The sequence below is a fragment of the Myotis brandtii genome, unplaced genomic scaffold, assembly GCF_000412655.1.
Source record: "Myotis brandtii unplaced genomic scaffold, ASM41265v1 scaffold29, whole genome shotgun sequence".
Taxonomy (NCBI): Eukaryota; Metazoa; Chordata; class Mammalia; order Chiroptera; family Vespertilionidae; genus Myotis; species Myotis brandtii.
The window spans coordinates 360635-383562 of record NW_005361075.1 but is presented as its reverse complement, the minus strand read 5'-3'; the positions used below and the strand labels follow the sequence as shown (position 1 = coordinate 383562).

At 40.9% G+C, this 22928-nt stretch overlaps 1 protein-coding gene across 4 annotated transcripts in view; it reads right to left on the bottom strand.

The window, feature by feature from the left end:
* Positions 1–2474: 2474 nt before the first annotated feature.
* The window catches only part of CBX5 (chromobox homolog 5), a 37528-nt gene continuing 17074 nt past the window's right edge, over positions 2475–22928 (bottom strand). For all 4 annotated transcript variants that reach the window (XM_005869132.2, XM_005869133.2, XM_005869134.2 and 1 more), the window contains exons 2-5: positions 21349–21527; positions 16952–17138; positions 13423–13523; positions 2475–10440 (exon numbers count right to left, since the gene is read on the bottom strand). In XM_005869132.2, the coding sequence (XP_005869194.1) occupies positions 10290–10440; positions 13423–13523; positions 16952–17138; positions 21349–21485 (576 nt within the window). In that variant the 5' untranslated portion in view covers positions 21486–21527 and the 3' untranslated portion in view covers positions 2475–10289. The remainder of the gene's footprint in view (positions 10441–13422; positions 13524–16951; positions 17139–21348; positions 21528–22928) is intronic.

Genomic DNA, 22928 nt, shown 5'->3' with positions numbered 1-22928 from the left:
TTTGAAAAAGCATGAAGAAATGGTCCATCCCATTCTTACATGGCACGGCTTTGGTTTACCTGCCCTCCTCCCCCAGCTGCAGATCTCACTCGGCCCCACCCCCACCCTCGCTGCAGATGTAGAAGCCGACTTTCATAAGCTGCAGTGGCCATGGCCACTACCACAGCTCCCCACCAGCTTCCTTCCCCAGAGGACAGCAGCAACAGGAAGGGGGAGAAAAAAAGCAGAGGGTGCAGTAATAACCCCAAACCTTCTCATCTCAGCAGCCCCTCAGTTTATCAGCAAACTCAGTTCTCAGCATCTCTTCCTCTCTTCCTGGCTCATAACCAAATGATCACACAAGGCTGTGCTGAGAAGAGGCATGAGGCTATTGGGCCAGCATTGCCTCTCTCCGTCTGGGAGGGGGCATCACATTATACACAGAAAGAGATGCACCTGTTTCCAGAGGTAGCATGGGGTAGAAAGAGCTCGTAAAGAGTCCCAGATTGTTGCAAAAAGACAATAATTTGAGGGGGTTGGAATTAAATATCCAAATTGAGGCTGTTTGTGGAATTTAACGGGGGTGGGGGTGGGGGTAGAGAGAACATGGGGTGGAGAGACCAGAAATGAGAAGAAAAAAGACAAAGAGAAAAACATACATAATATAGTAGACAAAGGGGAGAAACCATTAAAAAAAAAAAACAGAGGCACAAATACAGAAGCTGAGAGGAGGGAGCCAGCACCTGGAAAGCAAGATGTTCCAGCAGCAGAGGGGGGAGGGGAAGCAGGAGAGCAGAGTGGGAGGAGGAAACAAAGGCAAAAGAGCCAAGGACCCGAGGACAGACCCTTCCCTTCCTGTGCCGGCAGCTTGGCCGTGACTTTCAGCAGGTGAGTTCACGAGGCTTCTCACTCTGTTGGACTTCTTTCCGTCACCTCTGCTGGAGGAGCAGCCCGTGTCTGTGTGGCACGCTCACACACCAGTTGGCTGCAGCTTTTGCCTTGTCTGCCCCCCCTCCTCTGCCCCAGGTCACACTCAAGGTTTGAGTAGCAGCTTGGCATGTCCACAGGCTGAACTGCGCCCTCTGCACACACTCACATGCAGCAGCCAACACTAGGCTCTCCCCCAGCTCACACTTCCTCACAAAGGCAGAGGCTGCCTGGGGGCTGCTTACTCTAACGGGGCGATTCCAAGCTGTGTGCTCAGTGATCCAGCTAAGCACAGGCTCCCACACAGTGAGCCTCCATTTTCCCCAGCTGTCAGTGCTGCATCGATTTCACTGGCTCTGCAGCCCTTTAGTGGAGACAAAAGGGGAGGCAGCACTGCCCAGCTCTGGGCTTCTCCAGAGCTCCGAGTGGCAAGATTCCTGGGAGAAGAGTTACAAGTGATGAAGAAGAGCTCATCTGAATGAGTGCCATGCAGGCAGACCCCCTGACATACTGGAGGGAAACAAAAACCAAGACAGCGTTGTTTAGGAGTGGCAGTGCGGGTGTCAAAACCCTGGCGTCTTGGATGGGCCCTAGACAGAGACAAAGTGGCGTGAGAGAACTGGAAAGAGATTGAAAGGGAAGGGGGCAAGCAGTCCCAGGCTTCAGAGTTAGGGAATAAATAATGTCCAGAAGGTCTGGCTCTCAAGTGGACCAAATGGCTCTCCTATCCCATGTTTATGGGTTCATGGACCATTAAACCAGCCAGTCTACAGATGTCTTCATAAGACTTTACGAGATTAGACCGAGGAGACCCTATAACTCAGCAGCAAGAAGGGAGAATTAGATAAGAGATGGTGGAAACAAGAGGGCTCAGCCCTTCGGAGTCACATCTCAGTGGGAGGATATCTGGGTTCCGAGACCCCTGTCTTGCTCACTTTTGTCTTCTGCGAGTTTCTGCCCATCTCCATTCGTCACAACTGCACCAGGCTTATATTACCCAGTAAATTCTTGATTATCTACATACTCTTTCCCCCTCTAATCCAACTTCCACTTGCCCCCACCCCCACCATACTCCTGATCTACAATCACTTGGTCCTCAGAGAACAGTTTCTTTGGTATTTATGAAGTAAATCAGAAAGATAATAAAGTTATATTTACAAACACACATTTTGGGATTTTCAAACCTGATTTAGATTGTCAATATGGTTCCCCACAAATTCTAACCAGGGGCTGACTCTTTTAGGAGTCCCTGGATTCCTGGAGGGTAATGTTTATTCTTTGAGCCATTGGGAGCAGAGACAAGCAAGGACACCAGGAAGGCATACAACCTGAATTGGTTAAGTGAAGAGAGTAAGGAACAGGATACATACATTCTTATTCCCTCAAACTTGCGCCACCCTGTGGCTATTTGCAGAAAGTCAGAGACCAACAATCCTTAGAAAAAAGCCCTTGTTCTCCAAAACGGCGCTGCTCTTTCAGAAAGACATGTGTGACTACTGGCTGACATCGCAGGACCCAAATTACGGAAGGGGTGTAAGACCCAGCTCTTCAAACCACCACTCAGGATCCATATTTGAAAAGCAACCATTTTATTAGAATCAATACAAGAGTATGAAAAGAGGGAAAACAGGAGGGTAGAAGAGGGGGAGAGAATGAGGTCTGCATTGGATGTCAGTTGTGGAAACACATAAATTGCCTACTTTGGAACATTTACATTTAAAAGGTGAACATATATATATATATATCACTTATTCTAAAAAAAAAATTAAAAATCAAAAGCAGACATGTTTGGCTGAAATAGAACCAAGAAACACAACCAATACTCCCCCACAAACCAAAAAGTCCAGAGAGAATTCAATTTTCCATTCAGAAATCTGGCTATAAAGTGTGATTTGTTTTGCTACTCAGGATGGTATGGTGCTGAGAAACCCAGCCTCTTGAGTCTCTTAGATCCCATCTGTGGGAAGGCTGTGGGCCATGGGTGAGTCAACTCCTGGCTACTCGGCAGGATGTCAGACAGTGCTCTTCATCCTCCAGAACTCCACAGAACATCTGTTGCCGCCAGTGCTGGGTGAACAGAGGAGCAGAGTCCACAAAACATGGAGAACCGGAATGTGACTGCAGCAGGAGGCCAGGACCTTGTGCTTTTTCATGGGTTACACATCTAGGGCCAGGGAGGGGGAAAGGAGAAAGAGCCCTGTTGGGAAGAGGAGCTGGGTGAGCCCCTAAACTGAGATGGAGAGTAAGGCTCTTGAGCCCACACCTGGGCAAACAGAAAGTGTCCAAAATTCTCCCAAACTACAGGAAAAAGTCAGTCGCATTCACTGTGGACACTGTGATGCTGAACGCAGTGAACTGGATGAAGCTTTAAAGCATAGCAATGCCCAATTCCGAGTATTAAACATGCCTCTAGAAAAAATTTCCTAGTGTGGCTCTTTTGGGGGGTGGGGGGTGGGGGGTGGAGGAAGTGGTTATGTTTTTCAAACCAGGTGGTTTCTGTGGGGAGGTGGAGGCTTGGGTACAGGTACCATGAAGGGCTGCAGTGTCCCAGTTGTCTGGGGGTCAGTTTGGGGAGTGATAAGCAACAATATAAATCAAACCCAATGTCTTTACTTTGCTTCTGAGACAGCTCGAGTCTGTTCCAAGTCCCTGGGGCATGGGACCTTAATTCCCAACCTGCAGAGAGAAACAAGCAGTAGCTCCCCTGCCTGGTGATCCCTGAATCCAATGCTCTTGGGTCTAAAACAGCCTCTCTGTGGATGCGAGATACAGAAAATACTAGTGCCTTCCCCCTAAACATCCTAAGTCTGGACTATTAAGACTCCAACATTCACAAAAACACCGTCAACATCTGAACTAGCAGCTTTGATGAGGGGTGGGGGGCAGAAAACTTTCTGAGCTCCAACCATGGGACAGCTCAGTGAGGACTAAAGCCTATGTCAGGCCTGGACTTAGGCTCAAAGCATCCTCCATTGAGGACCCTAAAGTATTCTATCAACTTTTTTGATTTACAATGCCTCACAACACCCCTGTGAGGTAGGTCAGTATTATTACCCCCATTTGACAGATGGGGAACTGAGGCATTGAAAGGAGTGACTTGCCCAAGGTCAGCCATTATGAATCAGTTGAGGAGGTTGGCACACACAGTCAGCATCCACTCAATTCTTATTCCACTCCCCTGAGCATCTGATTTCTTAGAGTGCACTTGGGAGCAAAAGGAAGCCAGTTAAGTACACATCGCTCTGCAAACTAGATCAACTCAAGCAACCCACACGTATTAACTGAGGGCTATTATGTATCTAGCATATGTGAGGAACCTTGGAGAAACAAACTGCTTCTGAAAGCCATATGTTAATAGATGTTTTGAAAATAAAATTACATTTAAAACAGTAAGGTGAAGGACTAAGTCACACTGATTTCCCAAAGTTCTGCACTGAGTAATCCAAATTCCTAAAATCCAGAATGAAGCAAGACCACACTCAACCAGAAAGATTAGAACCATTACCCCAGCAGTGGTCTTGGTAGTGCTTTGAGCTGCAAGGTTGGTGGGGAAAGGCTAACAATAATGGTGATAGCAGCCACATCTCTACAGGCTAAGCCAGGAGCATAGGAACCCCAGCACCACCAACCTCCCTCCTGTAGCTTCTAGAAGACAATTCTAGAAGACAGAATCGTACCAACCTTTCTAGACTCAGCTCAACTTCTGGAATTTCGGCATCTTCATAAACAGCTCAAGATTAAGGATATAAATGGTGACCCCCCCTACTTTTCATTTCAGAGAGAGGGGATAAAGTATTCTCTATAACTAGTCATAAGACTCTTATAATATTCTTTCTTCCTGCCAGTAACACTTTAACAAAAAGCAAGCAAAAAACACTTTCCCCCGCTCCGTTGGATTTACAGTGGATTCTGGTAGAAATCATTATGACCCTCTTCCTAAAACTAGTGGGGAGTGGGGCGTTAAACTAAATCCACAGCCTGCCTTGGCTTAGAATCAAATACTAAACCCATACCTCCTTGCAGTGGCCAGAGCGGCAAGACCCTACAGACATCAGAAGCTCAAAGAATTTATCAACACACACAGTATATATTCAGGGATACTCTACTTCCGGGAAGGACCAACCATTCCAAGACCTAAATATAAACCTTTTCTCATTGATTGCTGATCACACCAAGTCCAAATGATGAAGTTCAAGACCAATTAACAGTGGCAATGACAGTTCAGATTCAGTCTGTGTTTGGAACTCCTCAAAGTGTGACAAACTGGCCACTGGGGCCCGGATCAACTGTGAGTGTCACACCTGCCAATGCCAGGGGACATCACACACACAAAAACACAGAATGGCAAGATTAAAAGTTCATTGCATTCAATTTGACCTAATTTCTTGATAATAGTTTCCTATTAGACTTTCTGATTAATACTGATGGCTCTTACCTAGGCTGTGATAATTAGGTTTTGATCTATTGTGACATTAATGATCACAATCAGTTGACTTTGAAATTGTCTTAATTAATGGCTCTTCCCTTGTAGGCTGCCTCCAGTGCAGTTCTGTCCCGCCTCCCCCCAGCCCATCCCCCCCCCCCCCCTTATTTTAACTCCTTCTCCTACTGATCTGAGACAAATAGCATTTGGAGAATCACTTTCTTCCCATAAACCAAGATTTTAAAACATTTCTCTGAGAAGCAGTATGTTAAGTGAAATGAGGATTGGGATGAAAAGGCGAGAGAACATGCTGCCAATGAATAGGAAGAAATCCATCTTAAAAACAGCCAAAGTCAAGCATGTTAGAGGCCATGACAAGTCGAAGTAACTCTAGAAAGACAAGATGAGGTAGTTTAAAATTTAAGAAATCCAGCGCAAGCAAAAAGAAACTAAAATTGTTTTTATGAAACTATCCCAAAAACCTTCACACTTTAATTTTCCAGGAGTTATTCTAATTCTTGGGAATTCTGACTTCTAAATAGTAGCCAATTCTCAATTGTCCAGGCAGAAAAAACTATCTTTTTTTTTTGTGGTCAGAACTAAAAAATTTCTCAAGGTCAGACTGTTTCTCAGTAAGGCTAGGCCTCACCCAAACTGATTAAATAGAAAATTCCAGGATATGTATGTTCATGGGTTTCCACATAATTGAGACAAGTCTCTGCTTAGAAATCACCATTGCAGTGCTGAATAAAACTACACTGCCCAGAGTAGATGCCCAGGTGTCAACAGATGTGCCCAAGCCTTCTTTATAGTAAATCTCCTGTCATTGTCAAATATGTCCCTGTTTTAGGCTTAAAGCCAGCCTCATGTTAATTCCTCCAAAAGAAAAGAGAACATGAAGAAGGCGTGAGAAACTGATAAAATGTCCATGAGGAATAAATGTTACAGAACCCACAATAACATAGCAACACATAATTGGATCAGCAACAGTTAGTATTCTCCACAATAAGGATTAACTATACCATTAATTACTTTGGCAAAGAGCCTATATTAGGGATCAAAATCTAGGGTTCTCAATCCCCACTCACCTGTTGTTCTCTCTCAGTAATAGCAGCATTTCTAACTAACCTTCAGTTCTTTTTATTTTCTGGAATAAAACAAGCCCTTGTGGTCTATCTATGATCAGTTAACTCAGTTCACCCAAGGTCACAGGTCTTTTCCACATGTCAACCAATTGTTAGCCTCCTACTTTAGGGCCACAAACTGTATCAACAGCTGTCTCTGCCTCCAAATCAGAAATGTGTATCCACTTAAAGCATTTATTACACTGAACTATTAATAGTCAGTTTACCCCACACCAGTATGACAGTTCTTTGAAGTCAGGAAGTGCATCTTTTTGAACTTTGTATCCCCTGGGCCAAAAAATGTTGAATGAATGTTGATATACACTAGTGTAGCTGGATATGGATGGCTGAATACAAATCTGCCACTATTAATTGGGTAGAGGTACCCAATTCTTAGCATATGCTCTTGGATGCATGGCTTGGTAAAGTCTGTTTTTGAAAACATAACTTTTACAATTAGTGGTAAAGCCAACATGAAATTGGAATACTGGGTCCAGACCTTTCCTTTTTCTGCTTTGCTACAGGTATGCTTGCTTGGTGGTCTGATTACAAAGGTACAGACCTCAACACTATAATTTTTAGCCTAAAAATCTAAACCTAAAGAATGGAGTCATGGGTGCAAAATAAGCTTTTCCTTTGACCTAATTTGTGAGAAACAATTTCTACATTTTAAATCTAATGACATAACCCTTCCTGGGGCTCTCATGTCATTTTAGGCCTGTAATGTCAGATCCTAAGGGCAAAGACAATCACTCTCCAACCCAAAACAGATCCCTCTGTATGTTAGGTGAGCTGGCCTAAACACAGATCCAACAAAATCACAGGAAGAAAATCCCAAGCACCTCCTCCAAGGCCCTATGATGTGATCTAGTAAATTGAAAGTAAATGGACGCCAGGGTGGCTACAGAACAGGAACAAAAAGTTAAGAGTAACTGCCCAGGCTATGGGAACAGACCAACCTTTCATGAAAAAACAAAAGGTAACACACAGATATGGCTGGGGGACAGCCAAGGACCATCCAGACTTTCGTGTTCAAGAGCACCACAGGTCCAAATGCTCCCCTGAGCAGACAAAAACTGCCTGCCTCTCTCCAGGTTAAAAATGGTGCTTCCATCAGGGCTGATGTTTCTAACAGTTGATCTTAATGTGAGGGTATCAGTCCTGCCCAGAGCTCAGAAAAGTGGCTACATTGACCTTGGTAGACTGCTGGGCAAAGCTTTACTCCATTCTGTGAAAGAGAGATCCTTGAATGCTGATCACTAAAGAAATTATTAGAAAAATGTTTTCAAAGAACGCAACACAGCAAAAACATACTGAGCATCTAAGACCTAGATGTTTGAGTGCTTAGCCCATGGCTATTAACTCTTCTAAGAGAAAACCCCATGAAAACAAGTTTCTGTTTGAGGTTGCAATTCCCCAAGGGCCAGGACAGCTTCTCAACATTAAGAAAAGCTTGAGGCCTAGGAGGGCACCTGGTTTCCTTTCTGCTGAGGGCTGAAAGCAGTACTGGCTTCTGGCTCCCTACATTCCTATAGAAGCAGCTGTGGACAGGCAGGAGAGGGAGAGAACAAAAGTTGTTTTGGTGGCACTCAGTATTAAGACCATGATTCAATAAACTGTGGACAGAAAAAGGTGAGCAAAAAGTAAGGTAATGAATGTATAATACTGGGGATCTTCAAAGAAAATCAGATTTTGATAAACGGCTACATGGTTAAGCAGTCATTTTCTCCACCTGCAAACTGAGAACCAGATCACTTCCTCAGGGGCTCTGGCCCACTCTAGTCCTATGCTTATCTACCCTAATTGATATCCCTGATTATCTGTATGACAAATCAATTTCCTGACCACCCTTTCTTGTGAATGCCCATCAGATTAGTAGTAACAACTGTCAATTACCTAGCACTTGATCTAGGCCTTTAATTCCTTCAGAGAGTAAAGGAAGATGGAGATAAAACCCCTACCTACTTGAGATATGGGTAAGTTCTTACCTAATCACATTACCATTCAGAAGGATTTTCCTGGATGACTTAAACCAAAATCTTCATTGTTCCAGTCTGTCATGTCACTGCATCAACAGCTGTCTTTTCAACTGTGCAGTATAATTTTTGACATAATTTATAGAAGCACACAGAATTCAATCAGCAGCTAAGCAGGGAAGTAATGTTAACAAATGCTATGAATGGGTATATGATTTGCATATTATTCAGCTCAGTTCATCTGTGGACTAGAAGCAATCTATTCATTCCCCTCATTACTCAAAATAACCTAGAAATGGTTGAATACTCCTGCCAGCTATGTTTTAAAAATCAAAGCAACAACAAAAACAACCTTGATGACTGGTGAACTCAAGTTAAGGCTATTTCAAGCATTTATTCTTATTCCCTCAGCTTTGGGCTAGGACAAGGATGCTCAAAACCCTACTATTTCCTTACTTTTAGTTTTGAATTTTTAGCCACACCCTCCCCCAAAAGAAAAAAAGAATAAAGAGAAGTAGGTCATTTCTTAGCAGATAGACAGGTTATCAGAAAAACAAACTCTCAATATAATGGCAAAACAGGAGGAAGCTAAAAGGAAAACGGTTGTGTCAACATGCTAATGCCAGGGCCTGTCATCTTCTGAGGCGATAGTCTTCCATGGAAACACATTTTTAAAAAGAAGATACAGAGTTTTAGGGTGGAAAAAGGAAGAGCACTGGGGACTCTTGGCAAATCCAGGAGTCAACAAAGCAGGACATTTATGACTATAAACACTATGAATATTTAAAACTGATAGTGTTGCCAATGGCTCCCCTCCAAGAATTCCTCACTGAAAATAATGGCATAGAGGGGAAACTGGTGTCCACTGAGAAGTGAGTCAGGTTCGAAGCCTCTTTGGTTAACAGGAATGCTTTGGGAGGCCACAGAAGTTGGCAGGGTTGGAGGGTGCCTAGCACCTTGGCACAAGCAAGCACCAGGCAGTCACTCACACCTACATAAATATATAGTCCAAATGTGAGGAACGGAAGGAAACAATACATATATACCATATGTAATAATAAAGACAACTGTATCCTACCCCATCAGCTTCATGTCCTAATAGCTAAAAAGCTCCACAGTTATTAATCTTGTCATTTTATGACAGACTACACCAACTTACAGAAGCAGAATCGGGGATTGCTAAGAAACAAAGCCACAAGTCCTGGGGCTAAAAGGAGTGCCTTGACAAATGTGAATGTAAAATTTCAAGTCCTCCAAGGATGGAGCTACTCTGGGAGGATGGGTGAAGATGAACAACAGAGGGTGGCCCAGAAGACCACACCAGAAACCCTGTATTCTCCTGGGTAGAGCTGAATGAGGTTGGGAAAGCCCCAACAGGTAGGCAGTTGCTATTGGCTATTTAAAAAGATGGGTAACATCTTTTCCATCCCAAGATCTCAAGCAAAGGCTAGCTGGTCATCAACATGTTTTAAGAACCAATTTTACCATCATTGTAACAAAATCCCCCAATCTAAAAGTGACCAACCCTGAAAAGATCAAGACTCTCAGGTGATTAAAAAGTTAAAACTCATCTTGAGGTCACAGGGGAGCAGAAGAAAGAGATCAGGGCAAAGGAAAAAATTGTGGGAATTTTACACACAGTATGCAAATGCCTGGTCTTCACAGAGAGACACTAATCATGAGTCAGACCATCCGTTATGTTACAAGAAAACCAATACCAACATTTCTCCTGTGGAGCACAGTGATAAGCACATTTTTGTATGAATGTGTTTAGGATAGAAGGGGGTAGGTAGGAGGGAGAGGAGGCAGGGAGGTGAATGTATTATGTACAAAGAGAAATGACAGAGACCACCCCCTTCTTTAGCTCTTTGCTGTTTCTTTCTCTTTGTTTTCCGCATCCTCAGGATATGCATGCCACGTCAGTCTCTCTTCATAAAATGCTATCACAATCTGTGGACATTTTACATTAGCTTCTTTTGCAAGAACCAGGTCTGCTTCATCTGTGTCTTTCCTGGGGAGAAAGAACAGGAAGGAGACTTAAGAGAAGAGGAAGTAAGATTGAGTCTGTCCAAATATAGGTTCCTGTATTTGCTGTATTTAGTTAACTTGATTTCCTCTTCATCCTGATTTCAAAGTGAGAAGAACCCTACCAGTTCAACAATTTCTTTTTAAAATTTTTATTAAATTTATTGGTGTCTAATTCAGTATTTTCAAGGAGAAATTTAAGTAAATTAATTAAATGATGGTAGTCCACCTCTTATTTGTGGTTTCACTTTCTGCAGTTGGTTACCCAAGGTCAACAGTGGTCCACAAATATTAAATGGAAAATTCCAGAAATAAATAATTCCTAAGTTTTAAATTGTGTGCCATTCTGAGTAGCATGATGAAATTTCGTGCCAGCCTGCCTAGGATTTAAAATCATCCCTTTGTCCAGTGTATCCACGCTATACATAAAGATATCTTGAGCCCGGCAAGTGTGGCTAAGTGGTTGAGCATCGACCTATGAATCAGGAGGTCATGGTTCGATTCACAGTCAGGGCACATGCCCGGGTTCCGGGCTCAGTTCCCAGTTGAGGGGGAGAGAGGGAATGTGTGCAGGAGGCAGCCAATCAATGATTCTCTCTCATCATTAATGTTTCTAACTCTCTCTCCTTCTCCTTTCCTCTCTGAAATCAATAAAAATATCTTAGAGAGAGAGAGAGAGAGAGCACATAAATCTGATTACAGTAAACTCTTCTATTTTATCATAGATTATTGTTGTTAACCTCTTATGGTGCCTAATTTATAAATGTAACTCTATCACAGGTATGTATGTATAGGAAAAAAACATAGTACATATAGGGTTCCATACTATTTGCAGTTTTCAGGCATCCAGTGGGCAAGAAGGGGGGAGAGGTTGGAATGTATCCACCACAGATAAGGGAGGATGACTGTATTACTAACTATTGCATTAGTGAATATCACTTAACTACTACATCAGACAAAAACAGCAATCTTCACAGCTAGAATTTAGTTGGGAAATAGCAGGTTTAATCAAAAGGCTGAAAATTATATAAATTCTGTTCCCAAATTTTTATTTGTATGTGTGAGCATGTGCACGAACACACAATCAAACCTACATTCACTCCTACTGATTATGCATAAAGTGATCAATCCAGTTTCTGGATCAAGTGAAAGCGTCCTAACCCTCCTCATCTGGTATCCTTTTATACATTCTTTATCCTTTTAGCCAGAACTGTGGATTGGAACAATAAGAGAACAGAAATTTAAGTCAGCAACAGTACTTATAAAAGGGAGGAGTAGGAAAAATGTAAAATCTAGTACTAAAATGAAATGTAGGAATTAACTGCAAAGTTCAATTATCCAAGTTACATAGGCTCTACTATAGTATATAACAAAAAATACAGCAAGTTTCTTAACCAGGATTCCAAATCAAGGAAAAAAATTTTAAATCAAAATTCCACTGAGATGTGAGTAAAGACAGCTACGTCCTTGTCTAGAAAACGGAAATGTTTAATTCATAAAGGTAAGTATTATGAGTGAGAAGAGGAGGGGAAAATTCATGGCTTAGAGAAGATACTCAAATTTGGACAGTGGTGCAAAGAGCTAGTTAATATGTGACTATAAATCATAAGTAGCACACATGATGGAATGGAAAAAGCAGTCAACACAGCTCCTTACTTCTGAAAGAGTATAGTGACTCTCCAAAAAGTAGGTTTTTGGGTAATTTACCAGCAAAATTTTGATCAAATAGCCCTAGCTGGTTTTTCTCAGTGGTCAGAGCATTGGCCCTCAGACTGAAAGGTCACGGGTTCAATTCTGGTCAAGGGCAGGCTTGATCCCCAGTGCTGTTTGGGGTGAGAGCAGGAGGCAACCAATCAATAGATCTCTCTCACATGGATGTTTTTCTCTCTCTCTGTCTCTCCCCCTCCCTTCTAAAAATCAATGAAGAAAATATCCCTGGGTGAGGATTAACAACAACAACAACAAAAAAGATGGCCAAATTGCTGCTCAGAGAAAAGAAGAACCCAGGAACTTCGTAGGGGATCATCCCTGGCAGGCAGGCTGGCCCCACCCCAGGATCAAATAAAATGTTACACCTTTGGATTATACATTTAAGATAATTAGCTTCCTAAGTGGCACTAGAGCATGAACCCTCTATTTAGAGACCAAACCTAAACCATAAGCTCAGAGCACTTGGATAGAGAAGGTAGTGGGGGCCAGACCATAAAACACCCTGTCTTTTAGAAACCAAATTGAGGGGAAGTAACTACACTTTCCTCTAAGAGCCATTCCCTCCACCGGATGAAATTCTTGTGCTTTGGCCAGTATTATCCTTAATGCTTTTTGTTCAGATTATTTTTCTCTTTTAGACATTATTCAGTGGTCTTGGTCCTGTGATGGCAGAAAGCCCACTCGCTCCTATCCTATGGCCACAGGCTCATGGTCTAAGGCAGTGGTTCTCAACCTGTGGGTCGCGACCCCTTTGGCAGTCGAACAACCCTTTCACAGGGGTCGCCTAAGACCACTCTGCATATCAGATATTTACATACGATTCATAACAGTAGCAACATTACAGTTATGAAGTAGCAACGAAAATAATTTTATGGTTGGGTCACAACATGAGGAACTGTATTTAAAGGGCCAGAAGGTTGAGAACCACTGGTCTAACGGTAAATGATTCAGAACTGTGTAAAAAAAAAAAAGTGGTTAGGTCAAGTTTATATGTTTCCCACCTCAAATCTACACTTTTCTGGTATCTGGGCTAATATAATTTGGCTTAATACCAAAACTTGAGAATGTCTTGAATTCTTCAATTCATTCCAAACCATAATTCTCATTTAATACAGATAGTTGGTGTCAAATAAAGGTCTTTGACAATCAAAATATTTGGTTGGGAAATACTCAGTCTTCCCTCCCTATCTTCCATACAAATTCAAGCCACTGGCAAAAGAAACCCCACAACTGTAGAGTAATATCCAGTCGCTCTCACCATTTCATTAGGAACATTAAATCGCCACAGGAATCTGTCGCCCCAATGATCTTTTCTGGTTCCAGTCCTCTCTCAAAGCCCCGAGCAATATCATTGCTTTGCTATAAACAGAAGATGAAGAAAAGTTACAGCTGGGTAAAAGTTAAAACCTATTTCTCAGCTTAGCAAAGCACAACCTAATTTAGTATCACCAGATACCATTTTTGTAATAAAATTCTTAAAATTTAAGAAATACAATACTGCATCACCCAGTGACAGTGATGCCAAAAGATATTTTTGCAAGAAGATGCAGTTGTCCCTCCAGTATTCCTTCAAGATTAGGAGTGGCCCCTAAAACGCTTTAATATCCCGGAGTCATCACCTAGGAACTCCTCTAATCCAATCTCGTTAATGATATCAATTGCTTCTGAGATGATAAACAAGTCCATGTTTACCCAAACTAGACCCTTTTTTATATTATAAACTTCAAGTATACCACATCTCTCAATCTTTACTCTTTTAGACTTAGTTTACCTTAACATTGACCAATATTTTTAATACTTCTTTTCACAAAGTCATCCATATTTATGAAAGAACAGAGGTACAAATGATTCAAGGAAGTACCATAAAACAACAAATTTCTTTCAGAGTTCACACAATGCATTACCCATGCTCTTGGAGAAGAGGCCCTGGTCTGTGCCTATCCACTCCTAATGTGGGTGAGTCATTAGCATTAGAGAACAGAACTGGAAGTGATTAAAAACAAACAAGCTGATTATTCTCTAGGAGAGTATTCAAATTTGGCCAGAATGCAATTGAGGTAAGGAGTACAGGGTCTGATTCAGGTCTGATGGCACTGGTGAGAACAAAATTTTATGCAAAGCAGGTAATTTTTAATTTTGTTCTTTGTTTGTTTCAGAGAGAAGGGGGAGAGGGAGAAACATCAATTGGTTGCCTCCTGCATGCACCCCGACTGGGATCAAACCCAAAACCTGGGTATGTGCCCTGACTGGGAATCGAACCTGACACTTTTTGGTGTGCAGAATGATGTTCCAACCAACTAAGTCACACCAGACAGGGCACAAAGCAGGTGATTTTAAAAACCTTATTATGGAAGATAAAGACTGCACAAATGAACTCACATCTGATGTCTGATTTTCATAAAATCTCTTTGATCTGACATTCACCTCCCTTGCTCTCTTCTGAGACATACAAACATTCAGGGTCCAGGCGGTCTCCAAAGATACCAGAACCCACACTGGGAAGGAAATTCCATGCATGGATCAAGGGAGACACTGACTCAAAAACATAGCCCTTTTGGGGAGCTCTTAAGGGGAGGAGGTTCCCAGATGTGCACACAGATGCTCACAGCTGGAATGCTGGCACATGAACTGAGTTGTAAATCATAGCTGGCAGCTGAAAACAGTTTGCCACATAAGGAGGGAGGGGAAGAAAAATGTTCAAGCTGCTGAATAGGTGACGAGGCGAGGAAAATGCAAAAATCATCACACAGGCAGTAATCTTAAATCAGGCATAATGCCAACTGACAAATTTCTTCTGCAGTGGTCAAAAGAAAGAAAGGCAATCCCCTCCTGTGCCTTTAAAACTTACATCACCTATCTTCCTAGCTGCCTAGATGACAGCCACCAGCACTGTTGAGAATGCTGTCGGGGCCCCAGATGAACATTACAATATGAGGGACGAGTGGGGACTGTTTTCAAGGTCGGCAGCATCAGAACCTGGCCTAGGAACAAAACTCTGCTTTGGCCAGTAGCTCTAAGCCAGACTGTTTCTTTTTAAAAAGACAGAAACCTTAGGTTGAGGATATAAACACTGTATGTCACAAATGGCTAGTTAAAGTCTTACGCTGTGTTGTTTTCGGTCTCTTAACTTAGCTGGAGAATGTCAAATGACAAAAGCCAGAATACAAAGGACTAATAAAAAAAAAAGAAGGTATTTTAAATGTACACCTGAAACGTATACCAAGGTTACCCCAATAAATTTAAAAAAGAAAAAACCAAATCTTAGCTCCTTAGAGAAAGGCATTCTCAAATTCTTTATCAGCAGTTTATTATAACGATATAGTTTACACAATGATATACACACCTCACCAGAATAGAGCAGTTTTAAAAATAAGGTAAAAATAAAATCAATGAGGGAAACAAATAAGGAGACAGCCACAAACCCAGAGTCCTTTATCCCTTGCAGCCTCCAATCTTTCACTCTTATATCAATTCTTTTGGGAAAGCTGGTCTCCCATTTTCTCTATGGAGACCAGATCCAACCCACAGAAATTGAATTTAACTGGTCTGGGGTACATTTTTGGCTCTGGAGGTTTTTAAAAGCACACTCCCCACACCCCCGTGGTTCTAATGTACAGCTAGAGCTGAGAACTAATGCTCTAGAAAGACAGGTATCCAAGTAGAATGAAGATGAACAGGGATGCTTATGACAGTGATGCTAGAAGATTCAGAAGCAGACTTACGCTTTTATTTTATTAAACTTTAAGGGTATGATACATCCTTCACCACAAAACGCTTCACGACCTTGAAATAAAGGAAAGGAGTGGAAGCTTGAAGGGGGTGTATATGTATATGAATATGTGTGTGCACTGATGGAAAAGATATAGATGAAAAAAGAGGCAATAACACTGCTCGTGCTGGTAATTTGAGATCTAAAGCAGCTGAATAAAACCAAAATTTTATAAACAGACTTTCCAAACTGAACAATAAAAAGATTTCAAAAAGAGATGAAGCCCTGGCAAGTGTGGCTCAGTTGGCTGGAGCATCATCTCGTGCAACAAAAGGTTGTGGGTTCAGTTCCCAGTTGGGGCACATAACTACATTTCGGGTTTGATCCCTGGCCCTAGTCGAGGCGCAGCCAATCAATGTTTCTCTCTCATATTGATGTCTCTCTTTCTCTCTCTCCCTCCCCGCTTCTCCTTTCTCTCTCTAAAAAAAAAAAATGAACGTGTCCTTGAGTGAGCAAGGATTAAAAAAAAAAAAGGATGAAATTAATTTCTTATGTAAAGTACATAAAAATAAGATCTAAAGAGAATATACATGTCAATGAACTATACACTTTAAAATGGTTAATTGTATACATGTGAATTTCATCTCAATGAAAAAAATGAAAGAATATAAAGGATTGAAAATAAGGGACTATCTTTGGAACAAAAGAAAAAAGAAAGTAAAACAGTAAATGTTTTAAAGCCCTTTTCTATCCTTAAAATTCACCAAAAACCATTCCTCTTTAAGACAGCTTAGCCTTGTTTGGAGAAGACAGACAGTGGCTGAATGTTTTATAGGGATTTAATTTTGCCACCTTAATATAATTCAGTGTACATATGTTACATTTCTCATTCAGCCAGGAGGGGGCGCTGAGGTTAATCAACATACCTCCCTGGAAGCTCTTTTGTTCAACTATTTTACCTTGAAGGCCATCCTTAGAACAGAAATAAACAAAATGAGGCTCTTTTTTTTTGGGGGGGGGGGGGCAGCAGGGGGTGGCAAAAGAATAGTTTGTGGGAAAAGGGGGAAAGAAAACTTACCTCTCTCTTTTTTTTGGATTTGATATCATCAGTACTGTTCGAGAAACTGGATTTCCTCTTGTTAGTTTCTGACTTCTCCCTGGGTTTGTTATTTTCACCCTCCTTCATCTTTTTATACTTTTTCATAAACTCAGAAATTAGCTCAGGGCAATCCAAATTTTTCTCAGGTTCCCAAGTATTGTGCTCCCTGGACAAGAACAGGGAAAAGAATTAGGGGGGAGAGGGGAGAAATCTAATGCCTTAGTTTAAAAAGGACAAATAGACAAAAGGGAAAGAGACCCTACACTTAAAAGGAAACAAATTTAATCCTAGGAATCTATCCAAGAAAAAATGAAAAAAATTATATATCCACAATTATTTATAACAGCATTTTAATAGACAAAAGTTAAAAACAATTCAAATGTCCATGAACTGGTGAATGGATAAATAAAATCTGGTATATCTATACAATGAACTTCTATCCAACAGCAAAAAGGAACACAATACTAATTAGTACACGCTACAACATGGAAGAACAAAACATCAAAAACATTATCTAAGTGAAAGAAACCAGATGCAAAAGTATATATTGTCTGATTCCATTTATATGAAATGTCTAGGAAAGACAACTTGAGACCTTTGAAAGAAAGCAGATCAGTGGTTCCCTGATGCTGGCGTCTGGGTCTTGGAATTAACTAGATATGGGCTCAAGGAAATTTGGAGAGGTTATGAAAATTTTCTAAAACTGGAGTGTGGTTACACAGCTCTATAAATTTACTTAATAAAAAATTCATGAATCATTTATTTTCAATGAATGACTTTTACAGACTGTAAATGATACCTCAATAAAGGTGTTAAAAACTCAAATATGAACTCTATAAGTGGCAAAATAATGTGATTTCACACATACAATTATCTATGCAAATTGTGAGAGGACAATCTAATAAATCATATACCCCCCACCCCCAGTTAAATATGTTACTTATATCTTGAAGAAGTGTCAACAAAATTATTGGAGGATTGGAAATCGTTATTCAAAAAAAAGGGCAGTTTCAATCATAGAAGACTCAGAAGTAGGAATTGGAGTGCATTAATTCAATGGTCTGGATTCAAGTCTACTGTTACTAGTCATTCAAAAATATATTATTATATTAATAAGCAAAATAAATAAACCCAAACTAAATAATTGGGTCTAATTAAACTTGGATCAAGGGAGTCCTATTGGGTTATATAGAAAGGACTAGTTTATATTAAGATACATCTGTAAACATATCAGAGAAGCAGTTCCTACAATACTTTCATTGACTTGGGAACATTATTTTATGTCCTATCCATTTTAGATATTTTACTGTTTTTAAAATAAGATATTTTTAGGTAGGAATGGTTTGAACACATGACATAACTTGATTCAGGTAAGAAGCAGAATGATGAAAAAATTTGAGATATTTATTCTAGACTTAAAACAAATTTCTGCAGCCCAACTGGTGTGGCTCGATAGTTGAGTGTCGACCTATGAACCAGGAGGGCATGTTTCAATTCTCAGTCAGGCCACATGCCTAGGTTTCGGGCTCGATCCCCAGTGTGGGGTGTTTAGGAGGTAGCTAATCAATGATTCTTTCTCATCATTGATATTTCTATCGCTCTCCTTCTCCCTTCCTCTCTGAAATAAATAAAAAAATATATTTTAAAAAAGATATTTGCAACAACTTTAACATAACACAGAAATATCTGCGGCTGCTATTAATGACAAAGTCATGGGTATTTCCAAAAAAAAAAAAAAGAATGCGACAAAATTTACTTTTAAATCATTTGAGCTAGAACTAGAAAAGGCACTCGTTCATAGCCCCTTTTCAGCCAAAAAAGATTCTGTACACAATAGCCTTCCCCATATCCACAGACCATATAGTTTACTATCCCAGAAGAAATTAAGGTACCAAAATCTAGAGGCATGACAACACTAGATGTAGGGTAGGAGAGTCTCTGTTCACAGCATGGAAGGCCAGTCCTATAATGGGATCATCCCTTTTCCTACCATATTGATAATGCTGTTTCTACATCAACCAAGGAAGAATCTGACCACTGCCTCGAAAGCAGTAGGTATTTAGTTGTAGACAATGCTGAAGGGGCAAAATTCCAGTCTTTAATAAAATCCTGGGCATTTCTGACAAATGCTTAATCTGTCTTTTCCTTTTCTATCTTTCTTTAGAAATACGAAGGGTATATTCTGATTGTTGTGTTACCTACCTTTATAGCGCTCTATGTGATAGAGATGCTTAGCATCTTATAATGCACAAACTATCCCACTTAAAACAGTGCTCAAGATAAGAAAATTTGATTCATGTAATGAAATAACCTTATGTTCCGAAGGCTCCTGATTCATACCTTTGTCCAAAGATACATGTGACTCCTGAGCACTTGAAACGTGACTAATCTGAACTATGTGCTATAAAATGTAAAATATACATCAGATTTTGAAGACTTCATATGAAAAAATAATGTAAAACATCTCAACAATTTTAAAATTAATTATTGTTGAAATAGCATTTTAGTATGTTGTATTAAATAAAATACTAATATATTATTAAAATTAATTTCACTTTTCTTTTATGTGGCCACCAAAATATTTAAAATTACACATGTGGCTTGCATTATATTTCTACTGGATATTACCACCCTAAGGAGCCTAAACCATGTCCTATCAGTTCACTGGAGTTCTGAGAAATCTATTGTTATCAGACATCCTGAGAAAAGAATTAACCAGCAATTGAGGCAAAATGCCTAATGATTAGTAGCTTCACATATTTCACCTTTCAAGCTACTACTTCTATGCTTCAATGTATCTAGTTCTATTTATTCCAAAGAAAATAATAACCTACTTTAGTACTTCAGCATAAAACCAGTTACTGCCTAACAGGCATTCTGGCCATCACTTTAGTATCATCCTTAAAGCTGACTTAAAAAGAAGGTTTTTAACTGGGTATTTTTCTTTTTTTAAATATATTTTTATTGATTTCAGAGAGGAAGGGAAAGGGAGAGAGAGATAGAAACATCAATGATGAGAAGAACCATCAATCGGCTGCCTCTCCACGCCTCCCACTGGGGATTGAGCCTGCAACCTGGGCATGTGCCCCAAACCATGACCTCCTGGTTCATAGGTTGGCACTCAACCACTGAGCCATGCTGGCTGGGCAAATGGGTATTTTTAAAAAGTAGAATGATAGGTAAAGGAATAGATGGATAGGTAACATTAAAATGTTTATTGTAGTTGCCCTGACTGGTTTGGCTCAGTGGATAGAGCGTCGGCCTGCGGACCGAAGGGGCCCAGGTTCTATTCTGGTCAGGGCACATGCCCAGGTTGTGGGCTCGATCCCCAGTGGGGGGCCGTGCAGGAGGCAGCCGATCAATGATTCTATCTCATCATTGATGTTTCTATCTCTCTCTCCCTCTCCCTTCCTCTTTGAAATCAATAAAAAAAAACCACAAAACTTTATAAAAAATGTTATAGAAACTAGATGTTATGTATCTGAGTGTTCACTCAATTTCTTTGACCTCACTGTACATCTGAAAATTTCAAAAATAAATACTTGGGGGCAGGGGGTATGGTGAGGGGACAATACATGGGACTGTGGCCTCATATTTAAGTATCATTGTGATAAGTGCTTTAGCCCAGTTGGTTAGAGCACCATCCCAATATGCCAAGGTTATAGGTGTAATCCCCAGTTAGGGCACATACAAAAGTCAACCAATGAATGCATAAATAAGTAGAATAACAAATCGGTGCCCCCCCTTTCTCTCTCTAAAATCAATTTTTTAAAAATCAAGTAACAATAGAACTGGAAGGATGGAAGGAAGGAGCTTCATCCTAGGGCAGTTCTGAGATCCAGGGATCATTTTGGAAAGCTATGGGCTATAGAATCCATGACGATGACTATTTCTTTATCATCTTCTTCAACGTATGTATTTTAGCTTAGTTATATCCAAAAGAATAGTAACAGTCACAGTTTCTACTTACACTGAGCTTATGTGTCAGGCTCTGTATATCTACCCAACATCTCTATTACAAGTATTATTTCTTATCCCTATTTTACTGGGAAGAAAAAAAAAAGATTAAGGAACTTAACCAAGGTCACCCAGCTCACATCATCATAAGTGGTGGCATAAGAATCTGAACCCAGGCATCCTGGCTCCCAAGTCCATGTTCCTAACCAATTCATTATACTGCCTCTCAAAAGCATTATCATTAGAATACCAGCTCCAAAGAAGGGGAAGACTTTGTTTAGTTTATTGCTGCATCTTCTGACTCTTAGGAAAGGAGTGCAGGTGGGGAAAGAAAAAGACAAAATGGTGGTGGTTCATGGGGAAATAAATCAAAGGTGTCTACCTCTGCAGAGTCCTAAGGCCTAAGAGAAGGCACTTACTCAGAAAAGCCTTTCCACTTCAGTAGATATTCCACTTGCCCCTTAACCACACGCCTATCTAGCACCTTCTCCACGACGTATTCCTCCTCATCCTCTGAAGAAGAACTGTCAGCTGTTCGCTTGGTTTTCTTTCCCATGTCGCACGCTGTTCCACCTGAAGGACTAAGGCCACTAGGTTCCTGCAAATGGGAAGGACATAATGGTCAGAATCCATGTGAGGAGTTAAAATTTGTCTCTTCTTTTTTAAAATCCTCACCTGAGGATATGTTTATTGATTTTAGAGAGAGAGAGAAACAACAACTAGTTGCCAGGCCAGTGTGGCTCAGTTGTTAAGTGCCGACCCATGAACCAGGAGGTCACAGTTCGATTCCGCATTAGGACACATGCTCAGGGTTGCAGGCTCGATCCCCAGTAGGGGGCCTGGAGGAAGCAGCTGATCAAGGATTCTCTCTCATCATTGATGTTTCTATATCACTCTTCTTCTCCCTTCCTCTCTCTGAAATCAATAAAAACATTTAAAAAAACCAAAACATCAATATTCGATTGTTTCCTGTACCCTCCCCAGGGATCAAACACGCAACCTAGGTATGTGCCCTGACTGGGAATCGAGCCTGAAATATTTTTGGTGCACAGGACAATGCTCCACCTACTGCGTTACCCAGCCAGGTTTCTCATCCTTTAAAAGCCAGCCCTATCCTCAGGGAGGCCCTCCTAAACTGAGAGAGACCTGCTGTGCGTTGTGCTAGACTCCCATTACAACTGAGCACAGGGGAACAGAGAAAGCATAGGTCAGGACAAGTTTCTGTCTCTTCTTGATGAGATACAAAGGGTATAACACAACTGCCAGGTACCCTTCTCTCAGGCCTTGAAACATTCTACATATGAATCCTAAGAATTTAATGAAAAATGGGTCTATCCCCATTTTCCCAACCACAACTTTCTCTTCAACCAACAGGACCAAAATTAGATGGCACAACTGTCTAACTCCTCTAATTTCAGATTCCTAAAGTCAAGTAGTGTGATATGTCTCTCCTGGCTACTACTGTAATTGTTTACAAGCCAGAAACTAAAATAGAAATGTGGAAAACCTGCAGTTAAAAGAATCATGATAGCCGAACCGGTTTGGCTCAGTGGATAGAGCATCAGCCTGCGGACTCAAGGGTACCGGGTTCGATTCCGGTCAAGGCCATGTACACTGGTTGTGGGCACATCCCCAGTGGGGGGCATGCAGGAGGCAGCTGATCTATCTCTCTCATCGATGTTTCTGACTCTCTATCCCTCTCCCTTCTTCTCTGTAAAAAATCAATAAAATATATTTTTTAAAAAAAAGAATCATGATAGATATGAACCTTTCCCTCTATAGTAAATAAGGTTCTTTATAAAACTGAAAAAAGAAAAGCCACCAAAATGTAACTTTCTGCTCTGAGCATCTTGACTGGTCAATCTCTTAGCAGCACAAAAAAAAAAAGGCCTGCACAGGCATCTTTCACCACATTTTCAGTGACTCGGTACATTTCCCTTAAACAAATTGAGCTTGTCTCTTCAGGGCATCCATCAGCTCACAATAGCAAGACATCTCA